Source organism: Notolepis coatsorum (genome assembly GCF_963971535.1).
Source record: "Notolepis coatsorum genome assembly, chromosome: 3".
In the NCBI taxonomy this organism is placed as follows: domain Eukaryota; kingdom Metazoa; phylum Chordata; class Actinopteri; order Aulopiformes; family Paralepididae; genus Notolepis; species Notolepis coatsorum.
In genome coordinates, this window is record NC_140167.1 from 129,896,669 (window position 1) to 129,911,060 (window position 14,392).

General features: G+C 44.8%; 1 protein-coding gene across 1 annotated transcript in view; it reads left to right on the forward strand.

Annotated features, from left to right (window-relative positions):
- The window catches only part of tmeff2a (transmembrane protein with EGF-like and two follistatin-like domains 2a), a 513,177-nt gene extending 499,282 nt beyond the window's left edge, over positions 1-13,895 (forward strand). Inside the window, 2 exon segments of the mRNA XM_084310368.1 lie at positions 3,170-3,328; positions 13,709-13,895. Coding sequence (XP_084166494.1) covers positions 3,170-3,328; positions 13,709-13,805 — 256 coding nt within the window. The 3' untranslated portion in view covers positions 13,806-13,895.
- The last annotated feature ends 497 nt before the right edge of the window (positions 13,896-14,392 follow it).

Below are 14,392 nucleotides of genomic sequence, written 5' to 3' on the forward strand. Positions count from 1 at the left end.
TCCTGATAGTCACATTCAGCACAGGACTGTGATCAGTACGAGCAATGTTTTGTTTGTAAAGCTTGTTAAATGAGTAACAATTGGGAAATCGGGCATATTCATTAAATGGGAACTATCTTACTGTTTCTTTCACTATTTGGAAAAAATGTACACAATTCCTGTTAGTCTATGGAACACATCTGTAAGGTTTTTCTCAAAAAAATTCATTGTTTTATATTTCTAATCGAGTATTCAAAAGCAGCATTTCTTCACTTCAAGATTTCAAGCCGTTTTGGCCTGGTTCCGCCCATACTTGCAAATCGCTTTGAGTGACAGTCACCAACTAAGGTTACATCCAGCCTGTTTGAAAATACTAGAATCCAACAGTCTGGTGAAAACGCACCTTATGTTATGGATGTATCATCACCGTTTGTCCTCTTTCTCTTCATAATAATATTCAATTGTTCGCTCTAGGCAATCGCCTACAATGTATCGCCCAGCTGTAGTCTGGACTCTGGGGAGCTCTCAACTGCCTCGACCGGTGTTGTGCCGAATCCGACTCCCCCTTGCGCGAACACGCATACACTATCAGATGTCTGTCATAAAACGATAAAGCGGACAGAAATGCGGGACCGTTTTGATTATATTTAAAAGGCTTTGACATTGTAAAACGAAATAAGTGGAGTTTCGAAGCTGTAAGCTGAATACAAGTCATAGGAACACCCACTTCTTCCCCCTTCCTACTGTATAAGACATAGGAAAATCGCAAAACGCAGAAACGCTACAGTAATAGTAACATTAATACACTAGTATTGACACATGTGCAGACAGTTGACAGTTGCTGAGTAATGATTAGACAACTTCTGTCCATAATAAATATAACCGACAGTGAATCAATGGCCAATGGCTCAGCTTCAACTCCCATATGAAATGCACGCACACACACACGGAAGAGTACCGTAATACACAAATGGATGAATGAATGAGCTCCTACTGCTAATTAGCTAATTAACTAATTACGACGTACTGTATGTACTTACTGATTCGATGCTTTCTTTCGTTCCCGAAGACTTGGTACAGGCTAGCCCCCTTCTTTAGCAACAGCCAGGAAATCACGGCAGCATTATCCTTCGTCTTTGCAAAAATCCAAAAACGAACTTGGCCCATTGATGGCGAAGCACGACATCATTAGGAAAAGTGTGCAAAGACATATTAGCAGCTTGGCAGCCAGGAACAGCATTTCTTGCCCGTGTTGCTCATACTTTTTAGGTTAGGCTAACTCACTGCACGTCCTTGCGGTCTCTGGTCTCTGCACTAAATAATGGTTGATTGTGGGCAGTGGAGGTGACTACAACCAGGGGCGGAGATATGCAAATCAGTGCCATATTCACGTCAGCAAAACAGTCAAATCTGAATGGCTTAGTTGAGTGAGGGAAGATCTTGTGAACTCAAGACTAGACTGATGAGTCAAAATGAGAATTAGAGACACATACCACATTGATATGATCCCCCATTGCTAGGAAACAATGCTAAACACTGGAAAAGGCCATTTATAAGACATGGGACCTTTAAGAGGAGCTCATTGTGGAAGTTGTACGCTTCTTTTCTACACTCAGTTCCAGACCAGACCTCTCTGTTGTTCCAAACAGCAAACTGATTTATGCAGTTTACTACAACAACTCTGTTGACCTGTCTGTCTAACATAGCATTCTACACACAGCTGTTGTGGTGTTGCAGAGAAACTAGAGCTCTGCATCATCACATCCATTTTCTCTTTATCTCTCTCTCTCTCTCTCTCTCTCTCTCCCTTCCAACTAACTTTTTTCCCTCTCTGTCTCTCTCACATGCAGGGCTCATCAATCACACTGGTATCTGAACAGTCACAAAATCCACAGGTGGCCTAATTTTCAACCAGTTGTTTCAATTCAAACACAGTAAACACAGACTCTCTAGTAAAAAAAAATAGCTAATAATGACTCAACGTGAAGCTTTACGGTGAAATGCTTTGTGCCTGTCAGATAAATATTAAAATATAGGTTGCGTGCATGTTTTTCTTGCATAATGTGTTTATGCATGTTTATGTGTGTGTGTGTGTGTGTGTGTGTGCGTGCGTGCATACGTGCATACGTGCGTGTGCATGTGTGTGTTTCATCTTTTTTTCTGCCAGTGAAGATTGCAACATGAATTTAGAGTGATGATATCAACTGCCAAAATGTAGGTATTTTATTCAATTCAATTAACTTTATTTGCCCCCAAGGAGCAATTGCACAGGAGTAGAGTAGTACAATTAACAAGTAACACAACACAAGATTTATTTTTAATATGATTTATAACAATAGAAAAATTAAATAAACACACAACATACAATACAACAGTGCTGATTTAGAAGTATGCATTGTATGGCATACAGTGCAAAAATAAGCTATACACAGTATGCTAATATAATACTAGTAATAGTGCAATATGCAGTATGTGTATTGATGGGTAGTTCTATACTATATAGGCGCATGGTAATTCCACGTAACATAATTGATGTGCGACTGCAGTCGGTTACGAAGCAGATGGATGAGGTAGCAGTCTGGGGTCAAAACCATGTGCAAGTCATTGTGTGGGTGTGGCATCGCGCGCAGGGGGGGGGGGGGGGGTGTTCAGTGCATGAACCATGTCTGAGTGAGTTTAGGGGGAGCGGTTAGCAGGGTGAGCAGAGGGTCAGGGATGGTTGGGAGTCGAGGAGCCGAACAGCCTCTGGGACAAAGGTTGCCCGTCTCTGTGTCCCGCAGCCTGGGCAGTGGGCACAGGAGCCGGGGCGTCCTGAGGGGAGCTGCTCAGACGCAGGGGACAGGACGTGTGAGGCGTCCTGTAGGATCCTGCCGACCTTAGCATCTGCTGCTCGCATAGGGTGGAGAGGGCTCCGACAGGGAGCCCAATCATTCTGGGGCAGACTGGGACCGTGCTCTGCGGGAGGTTTCTGCTCTGAAGACCGATAGGGCAGAGCCGGCAGGTTGAAGGAGAGTGTCATGGCGCTCTCAGTGAAGGAGTAGTAGAACTTTGTGTTTATTGTACTATAACCCTACTGTAACTATAATACTTCTCTGGTTACAAGGTTATTTGTACCGTCACATACACGTAATAAATGTCTCTTTTCTTCTTGTCTCTTCTCTTCTCTTCTCTTCTCTGTGTGTGGTCCCAGCTGTCACTCAGGATTCAGTGGTCCCCAGTGTGACACTAAGGAGTATAACGTGCTGTACGTGGTTCCAGGCTCTGGGAAGCTACGCTATGTCCTCATCGCCTCCATCATCGGAGCGCTGCAGGTCGCCATCATCTGTGTGGTGGTCCTGTGCATTACCAGGTGGGTCTCACTCACACACACACACACACACACACACACACACACACACACACACACACACACACACACACACACACACACACACACACACACACACACACACACACACACACACACACACACACACACACACACACACACACACACACACACACACACACACACACACACACACACACACACACACACACACACACACACACACACACACACACACACACACACACACACACACACACACACACACACACACACACACACACACACACATACACACATACATGCATCAGACTCCAGGGACATGACAGGTCATTGGACGTCACATGATCACACGTCCGACTCTTACTGGAGCAGTGCCCTGGGCCCTCATTTATCAACGTTGCGTACGCACAGATATGTGCGTAACCCCTGCGTATGATCATTTCTAAGCAAAGTGTGGGACTTATCAATTTGAACTTGTGCTTGACTTTGTACGTATATTTACGCACAGCTCGGAGCATGCGTAGCTGGCGCCCGTTTGTAGAATATATTATTACAACAAGGAAATAAGCTTCTGTGCATTAGTTTCAACACTGGCGTGTTCTGTATGAACCGTAATTCATTATAGTTCATTGTAAAATAGCAACAGTAGTGTAATTATGGTCAAAACCCTATAAATAGCATTTGGAATAATAGGTCTTTATCTCCGAATGAATGCAGCATGGTTTATATAGCGTTATCGGAATATACGGGGTGTACTGACTGACTGCGCTCCACGTAGCTCAACTCGTTATTATTTTGCGCACAGACCGCAGAAACACGGGAACGTTTTGATTATATTTAAAAGGCTTTACGTTAAACGAAACAAGTGGAATTTCGAAGCTGTATTGATTGATTGATTGAAAAGTTTATTAACAGATTGCAGAATGGGTACAGTACAGTACAGCTCAATACATACAATTGTTAAGAGGATGCAGACCTGAGAAAGACTTTCGTCTTGTTTCCATCAGGGTCCCCCATTTTCAATTCATCATATGACACACATGACATACAGATAGACAGTACTGCTACATCTATACATTTATGACATACCAGATTTTCAAATACAGTACTGTTTGTGATACTAAAAAAATCCAGAAGAAGAGTATATACATTTGACATAGAAACTGTGCATTGGGGGAGGTTGGGTAGGTGGGGTGGGGCTGTACATTGGAGGTGGGGGGGGGGGGGGGGGGGGGGTTGGGTAGGGGGGGGGGGACACTGTACATTGGAATACTGACATACATTTGACATGGAAACTGTACATTGGAGGAGGTTGGGTAGGTGTTGGGTTGGGTGGGGCTGTACATTGGAATACTGACAAAGCCATGCTTGGTCTTTATTGTACAACTGGGTTAGGACATTTGTAGGGGCCAGTTTTGAATTGCAGTCTCCCGTAGGTGTTCTTTGAGAGTGTTTTTGAAGGTGGGTAGTGATTTACATTCCTTTACAGCTTTGGGTAGGGCGTTCCACATTGTTGTGGCATAATTGCGAAACGTGTTTAGTCCCTTGTTTGTGCCGAATCTGGGTTTTACATGATTTGTGGAGCTCCCTCTGGTGTTATGATCGTGGTATTCACTGACCTTTGGGAAGTATTTTGACATGTACATGGGTACCTTGGTCGTGTAGTGTATCTTGTAGACCAGGCCCATTGCAAGTTGCTGTACTCTGTCGTCTACTCTAAGCCATCCTAGGTTGGCAAAGTGTGCAGGGGTGAGGTGGGTTCTAGGAGTCAAGTCAAGCAGTAGTCTGACTAGTTTGTTTTGAGATGTTTGTAATTTGGTTTTTAGTGCCTTTGAGGTGCTTTGGTACCATGAGGTGCAAGCATAGTCGTAGTACCCTTGAATGAGTGCTCCTGCCAGAGTCTTCAGGGTATTCTTGTTTACCAGGGAGGAGATCCGGTACAAGAATCGAGTTCGTTGATTGACTTTTTTTATTACATTGGATGCCATTTTGTCACAGGAAAGATTAGCCTCTAGGATGGAACCCAGGTAGGTAATTTCATCTTTCCTTGTGACAATATTGTCACCCACTGTAACTGAGAAGTCTGTTTTGCTGAGTTTGTTATTTGAACCGAAGAGAATGGACTCTGTTTTGCCCATGTGTAATGATAGTTTGTTGTCGGCGAGCCATATGCAGATTTTGCCTAGTTCCGAGCTGAGGGTTTTTTCAACCTGTAATTTGTTCTTGTCAGAGACCAGCAGGGCTGAGTCGTCCGCAAACAGGAACAAGTTGCAGTCACAAGCTGACGACATGTCATTTGCATAAATTAGGAACAGTAGTGGTCCTAGTATGCTTCCTTGTGGAACACCACAGTTCACTGTGAGGGGGGGGGATAGGGTACCGTTTACCTCCACCATCTGTTCTCTCCCCTCCAGGTAGGATTGTATCCAGCTCACTGATAAACTATCAAAACCAATTGCTTTTAGCTTGTCAATCAGAATGGTGTGATTGACAGTGTCGAAGGCCTTTTGTAGGTCTAGCATGACCATGCCGCAGTATTTACCCGCGTCCACCTCTTGCTTGATGTGGTCGTTCAAATAGAGAAGGCATGTGTCAGTGGAGTGGGATGTTCTGAAGCCAGATTGGAATTCGTAGATTAGATTTTTATCCGTAAGGTACTTTTCGACCTGTTCGTATACTATTTTTTCCATGACTTTCGAGATGGATGTAAGGATAGAAACAGGGCGGTAGTTGCCTGGGTCTAATTTGCTGCCCTTTTTGTGCAGGGGTGTTACTCTCGCTATTTTGAAGTCCTTGGGGACGTGTCCCTGTTTTATGGAGAGGTTTATTATGTGTGTGATGACTGGGGTGATGGCGGCTGCTGAGTCTCTGAGGAATTTGGAGGGGATGTTGTCATGGCCAGTGGCCTTGTTCGGTTGGAGGGCGCTCAGTTTATTGAGTACCTCATCTGTAGTTACCATTTCCAGTTTGAAATCGTCTTTGTGGACGCCTAGGTTCTTGTAGTATGCTACTATGTGTTCTACCCCATACTGCCCTGAGTGGGAGGGTAGTTTGTTTACCAGTGTTGTGGCTATGTTTGTGAAGAAAGTGTTTAAGTAATTGGCTACATCCAGTTTGTCTGTGATGAGCGTGTTGTCCGTCTTTATGTTTATGTTTGAGAACCTGGTTTTAAGTTTTTTACTGCAGCCTAGTTGATTATTGAGTAATTTCCAAAGTTCACGTGGTTTATTTTTGTTTTCCTCAGTTTTGTCATTGATGAAATTTTTTTTTGCAGTTTTTATCATGGAGTTTACGTCATTTCTTAGTCTGTTTCTTTCTAGTTTGAGTTCAGTCACGTGGGCTTGGAGTTCACATTTTTTGTCTCTGGCTTTCATAGCGGTCAGTATTTCAGTGTGCATCCACGGCTCAGCGCGATTTTTTACCCTGGTGGTTCTTAGGGGGGCCATGTTGTTTAGTATTGTTGAGAATTTGGTTTTGAAGCCAAGCCAGGCGTCTTCAACCAGTACCATTGAGTTCATCTGACCAGTCCAGGCTCTTCAGTTCAAGGTTAAAGGCCTCGCTAGAGTACGTTTTGAGGTCTCTAGATGTGACCATTTTGTGACAGCCAGCCTTTTGCTTTGGCTTTTTGCGGGAACAGAATATCATATAATGATCACTTAACCCGCATGCTATCACCCCTTTATTGGAGATCATGGACTTGTCGGAGGTCAGGATGAGGTCAATGGTAGTCTGGGTTGATTCACACACCCTTGTGGGTTGGGTGATTAGCTGGCTGAAACCGTGCAGATCAGAAAATCTACTGAAGGCCTTGAAGACGGGTGCTGCTTTACGTAGCATATCCGTGTTCCAGTCCCCAATAAGGATTTTTTCTACGCCCTCCACCCCAGTTAAGCACCCATCAAGTGTGTCATAAAAGCCACTCTGTTCTGGTGGTCTATAGATTGTGCCTATTAGTACTGATTTTGCCCTTTCAAATAAGATTTCAATCCATACAGTTTCAATCTCGTCATGGTTAAGGTCAGTACGGTTGCTGAATTTGGTATCTTTGTGTATATACACACAGACACCACCTCCATACTGGTTCCTATCCCTCCTGATGATTGAATAGTCCTCGATTTCTATCTCTGGATCCTGAACAGATGAGTCAAGTTTTGTTTCTGTGAAACATAATATATTAGCCTTACCGTTTAGAAACAAATGTCTGATTTCAGCCAATTTCGGTTTCAAGCTGTTTATGTTTAAGTGAAATATGTGAAGTCCATTTGAGTTTGTTATTTCATTAATGTCGTCTAGTTCAAATTGTTTTTCCACTGTGGTGTGTGGTTGATCTTGTGGCGGTAGGTGGGGAGGGGGGGATGGGGTCCTGTGTTCATTGATGTTAGGAGGGGGGGTGGGGATGATCCTTTGTCCTCTGCTGGTGTATTTGGTCGGTGTGAAAGCCCGCGACGTGGGGGGGGGGCTGGTTGCTGTCCTCAGATGTGTCTGGAGGCCCTCCGTTGTGGGGGAGGGGGGGTGGGTCGGTTAGTCTAGCTGTCCTGGCGGGGCTAGCCGAGTCAACCGGCGGGTCCCTGGTGCTCACGTCCCGCGCTGATATGAGTCCCCTGATTGCAAGCTCTCTCCCTCTTGCATCTCGGCTCCTCTGCTTGGGCTTCGGTGAGGGGATGTCGCCGCCTGCTGGTCGGTTGGTGCATCCGCTGGCCGTTGTGTCCTGGGCCGGCGACGGTGTGGAGATGCATGCTATTGACGGTGTGAGGATGAGCCGTTGATTCTTCGCCTGTTGGCGCGTTAAAACAGGTCCTGGGTTCTGATGAATGTCTCCAGACAGGAGCAAATACAATAAAAACATCGATTTTCTATCTCAAACTTGCCTGTCGGGGGTAGTCTCTTTCTTTCGGGATTCGCCGTCAACAGTCTGTGAATAGTTGCCGCTCCAATAGCCGGATGTTTACTCTCCGAGCCATTCAACAGGTAAAAGTCACAATGGGACTGTAGATTTGCGCGTTTGTTGCCTTCCACCGCCGTTTCCTGACGATTCTGTGCTGAATTCAGACACACGTCTGTAATCCAAAGTATGGCGAGCAAGAAATGCATAAATATTCCTGTATATCTTCTTTTTGTTGTTGGTTTCCATGGGAACAGCAAGAGCTGGATATTCTGCGACCGTTCATGTCGAGAGCCGGAAGGTGTTTGTAAGCAGAATACAAGTCATATGAACACCCACGATATAGTGTTCTTCCCCCTTCCTACTGTATAAGAAAGAATAAAAAACGCATTGCAATGAGAACAGAGGGTGTATGTGTATTACAAAACCCTTGCAATAATGTGTCTTAAATGAATGAAAAGCATACATGCTCTGGACACAGAGCATATCGTGTGGGTGATATGACTTGTATTATGCTTACAGAATTCCACGTATTTAGTTTTACAATGTCAAAGCCTTTTAATATAAATCAAAACGTTTCCGTATTTCTGCAATCTATGCGCAAAATAATAAGGAGTTGAGGTAGATACACACTCAGAACGTATTACATGCTGGTATGCTGATAGAGTAAACTATTATATGAATATACACTGGTCCGTCCGCGAGGATAGCGACGAGGAGTTGGATAGCCATTAAATGCCATTTGAGAATATAGGCTATTAATGCAATGAAAACATATTATTTAATGTTTTCATGAACGTAAAGATACAACAGCTAGATTAATGATCAAGTTAGTTCACTGTGCAGGTTTCGCAGGGCTGTGCATTGTGCTATTATATATGCGCAAGTTACTGTTGCATAATGTAGGCTATGGCTGCTATTATATGTAATTCATATAGGCTACCTAATAGTATATGATTTTTAGAGGCATCTATTTTGTTGTCGGTATTAAGCCTCTAAAAATCATATTATAGCCAATCGAACACAACTAATAAAGGCATTCATATTACAGCACGGTTATAATGACACACCACCAACGCCAAACAGTGGTCAACGAACGGTCTTTATTAGTATTTTGAGCTGTCCAGGCAGAATTGCAGCAATGGTCTTAGGGAGCCGTTGATATCTGACATCACCGTGTACAAGTCAGCCTTTTATTTATCCCATAAGTTTAACATCGGTTGTGTCTTCTTGGTTCGGCAGCGCCTCAGTGAACAATCTCCCGTGAAGTTTCTCAGAGTTCCGCTCGGGTCAGTCCATTATTTCACATCCCATGGGGGGGGGTTTATGACCATATATGGATAATCATGCACGAGCATTGACGGTAGAACAAATAGGTATTTATCAACACGGAGGAGCGTAGGACCTGTGTACGCACGGTTGATAAATCCCAATATTTCTGTGCGTGCACACATTCTAAATTCTGTGCTTACGTATGAAAATAGAACACTCTCTAAGAAGTGTTAATAAATGAGGGCCCTGGAGTCTCTCCCCAAAGGATCCACACACATTTTGGTTTCAGGAGCAAGAGCTTTCCCTAAATACTTCATCATAAAAAGGCTAAAAGGTATATACCACACACACACATACACACACACACACACACACACGCACACGCATATATATATATATATATATATATATATATATATATATATATATATATATATATATATATATATATATATATATCTTTCAAATCTGTATCTCCGGTAGGAATGGGCTCAATTCTCTTTCAAAATCATCAAAATAGAGCTAGAAACTTAACTAATTTAGCTAACAATTTAGTTAGCATTCTCAGCTATGTGGATATGACAACCTTCTTGTGCCAAAAGCTCTCCAATTCACACACAGAGACAAACATAGCTAATGAGCCCCAGGGTGTTGCATTTCTACAGGTGTGTGTCTCTGTGTGTGTGTGTGTGTCTACCTCACTCTAGCCCAGCGGTTCTCAAACTACGGGTCGCGACCCAAAGTGGGGTCGCGGGTAGGTGACAGTGGGCATTGGCAAAAAAAAGAAAAATCGATCAGATCGAGTTTTCCACCCGGCAGCTGTGTGTAATTGACATGTCTCGCGACTCTCGCCCCTTCATCAATGGAGGCCGACACATGTATTCCAATACACTAGCCCCTCCCTCACTCTAGCCCAAATCTCACTCTAGCCCCTCCCTCACTCTAGCCCCTCACTCTAGCACCAAACCTCACTCTAGACCCTAGTGGCAAGAGTGTAAAAAAAAAAACAATAATAATAAAATGATCCAAAGCGCTAAATGTTTGTTCACATTCACCCATTCACACACCGACAGCAGAGGCAACCACGCAAGGTGCCAACCTGCTCATCGGGAGCAATTAGGGGTTAACTTTTTGAGCGCCACGCTCTTTACCCCATCTTTACTCAATTTTGCGCCAAAGCATGGTTGAGGTCTGGTAAAATACGACACTGTGATCGATACAAAAACATGTTTCAGGTTCGGTAAAATAGACATAGAATATACCTTACCTTAGCCAGAAGGTAGTCCAAAAAGAATAATCCCCAATGATCCCATCGCCATCGCGATTACTCATGTATATGTCTATACTCGTGTTTTCACAAATAAAAAAGTGCAAAACAGGACAAAACAGTGAGACAATGACAAGACAATAAAGTGCAATGGCTAAGGACATGTTGTCAGTGCAGAATAAAGTTTAAAATTCCAGCTCTCGCAGCTTGCCATAGAGGGGGGGGTGGAGCAGGGGGACACCTGACTCATTTACTAGGCGAGATGCTGAGGGGAAGAAACTGAGTCTGTGGCGGGTTTTCAGTGTCTTGGGCAGCCGTAGCCACCTACCGTGGGGAAGCAGGGTGAAGAGGTTGTGACCCGGGTGGGCGGGGTCTGCCATGATCTTCCTCACCCTCCTCAAGGCCCTGGTGGAATGTAGGGACTCGAGGGAGGGAAGGGAGCAGCCGATCGTATCACCCGCTGCAGCTTGGCCTTGTCCCTGACCGTGGCCGCAGGGAACCAGGTGATGATGGAGAGGGTGAGGATAGTCTCGATGATGGAGGTGTAAAACTGAGCCATCATGGTCCTCGGCAGCCTGAACTTCCTCAGCTGACGCAGGAAGAGCATCCTCTTCCGGGACGTTTTATAGAGAGCGTTAATGTTCAGCTCCCATTTCAGGAGAGAGAGGAAAGAGGAGAGGGCACTTGAAAGAGGAGAGAGGAGAGAGAGGAAAGAGGAGAGATGGCACATGAAAGAGGAGAGAGGGCACCTGTTCATTCATTCAATCTTTATCTAATCTCAAAAGATCATTGAGAGCGAGCTCTCATTTACAATGACGTTGAGAGGTACAATACAGTACAATACAATACCTGAAATAGGAGAGAGGGAGAGACAGACACAGGGGGGAACAAGAGCAGAACGTATAACACAAACATAATACACAAGACACACATGCAGTGGAATATACTCATACCTCACAAAGAATATATACACATGCACACGCGCACACATAATGCACCCTACGATTTTGCCGTACCCAAGGTACACGTGCAATCATAATCCTGTGTGACTACACACACACACACACACACACACACACACACACACACACACACACACACACACACACACACACACACACACGTCACACACACACACACACAGCCTCCAGCTGAGGTACTCTAGCCCCCCAGACCCTCGCTCTAGCCCTTTGACCCTAGGGATTCCAATTGTAACCGGATGTTGTTCTCACATCACAAAGTGTTGGTCCAGTCCATAAATTATGCAGGTCAAGTTCACTACAGTACACCCTCAACCCTCGAGGCAACAGGCTGAGGCAAGTGATCAAATCTGCTCACAGCACTAAATATTGTTATGGAAAATGTTAAAGGACAAAAGATGAGCCGTTTTGTAATCATTGTGAGTCGTTATTAAAAAAAAGAAATAGAAGTTTATTTCACTGTGGCCACAATGAAAGGACAGTTTACAGACAGATACATCATGTTCACACACTAGCGTCTGACCATAAAGTGACCAAGAGCTCTGGTCAGAACGTACATTATACACAGAAATAGACGTAACATTATACATCAGATATGATGATGAATAGTAAATAAAAATGGTTCCCAATTACGGGAAGTAATAGCACAACCTTGCGTTGGCTGGCTGGGAAGATAACCTTGGTACTTTTGGACCTTTTAAAGAGACACACACACATTATACTAGCTGGCCATATTGAACCAGTCAAGCTGTACAAAGATAAAATGATATCTCAACACAGATCTATAATGACATGATAATATTTCCTACGACAATATACACAATACACACAGCAAGTGGAATACACTTATACCTCACAAAGAGTGCGCACACACATGCACATACATAACTCAAATATTAAAAGGTTAAAAAAGATTATAACATTTTAAACAGAGCTGCAGCTAATTTATGGGTCCAGTCATTTTAGTAATGTGATTTTAGCACCATTTGAATGACAATCATACCAACCATTCTTATCCATCTCTATGGTCGGCCTTGCCGGCATCATGTAGTTGCCAATGTATTTGTTGCCTCTACTGTCTCCTCGTCGATATTGCCGATTGTTCACGGAGGCAGCTTGAAATGGAATGCAAGTCATGCCTCGCCAGACCAAAGCCGAGATGTGCCTGGCTGGAAAAGGGTCTCCTCATGTTATTCAATTGCAAGGCGTCTTGGTCGGCGAGCACAGGTGATCATAATCAGATAATAAGTGATTATCGTTAAATGACAACCGTGGCCAATGAGCTGTGGCATTGCGCCATATTGACTGGCACAACACGTCATGAGAACACTATGAATTCTCCCCTCATTTAGACTCGCAAGTCACCCAACAGACCGCCAGGTGGCAGTGAAAGCCAGAATATAGGCTTAGGGCCAGTCAAAAGCATTTTTCTCTTTGCCTCGCCTCAGGAATTGAGACAGTTTGTATGCCACATACAGTAGATGTCAGATGTTATAGGACAGGTCTGTTTGCTGATCTCATTTTCACAGAATCTGTCCTATTGTAATTGCTGCAGGGTTGTTTTGTTTTGTTTGTATTACCGCACTAACTTGGAATTGTAGTAATGCCCTTCGGTGTTATATCCTCTGTGAGGTTAGAGGCTTTCTGTTGGCTTATGTCATAATTTCCACTCTTTGCAGCTCTTGATGTTTAACATGGAGGCTTTCTTTCTGATATTTCAGGGGAAGCTCCAAGCATTCATTGGGCTGAAGCTTGTAATGGTTGTCTTTCTTTCTTGTCTTCTCAAGGTGTGATGTTAAAAAGAAAATTGTAACTGTCACAAACTGTCAGTCCTTGCATCAAAGGTTCAGTCAATCACTCCCATCACATAGTTTCTGTTCAGTGGTAGCGCTCCTCCAATGTCTACATTTGGATGCTGAGTGGATCTTCACTGAGAAAACCTGACCTCTCTCTCTCTCTCTCGCTCTCTCTCTCTCTCTCTCTTTACATCTGGACAGGAAGTGCCCGCGGAGCAACAGGATCAACAGGCAGAAGCAGAACAACGCCCACTACAGCTCGGAGAACACCATGCGCGCCTCCACCCGGCTCATCTGACGGGGCACAGCCTGGACACACCCAAAAAGACAGAGGAGGATGATGACGTCAATATCAATAATTTGTTATTGCCGCCATCACCCCCCCCCCCCCCCCGCTACGCCCCCCACCCCGTCCCTCCCCCAACAAAGCACTCCAACTTAGACTCCCCCCCCACGTGTAGGCCGTGAAAAATGGCTTTCCCACCACCCCCCCCCCCCCCCCCCCCCCCCCCCTGTTGTTAAGAGTGAGCACAGTGGTCGGGGGGGGGGTACGGCGGTAGCACTGGGAGGCGGAACTCCCATGTCAGCTGTGACAGTCGCGTGGATGATGTCATCGTTAGAAGCTGTGACAGACAACCTTACCACCCCCCCCCCCCCCCCCCCCCCCACACATCCTCCTCAGATGCTGAGGTGATCCCTCCTAACGCCTTGTCACTTCCCCACCCGGGCCTCCTGGGAAACAGAACTATGGGGTCTTGGAAGGGGGGCGGGAGTGCGGAAATTGGGTCTTCAGATGTGAGAGTGTATGCGCGTTGTATGTGTGGACCTGTGAATATTGTGTGTGTGTGTGTGTGTGTGTGTGTGTGTGTGTGCGCGCGCTCGCGC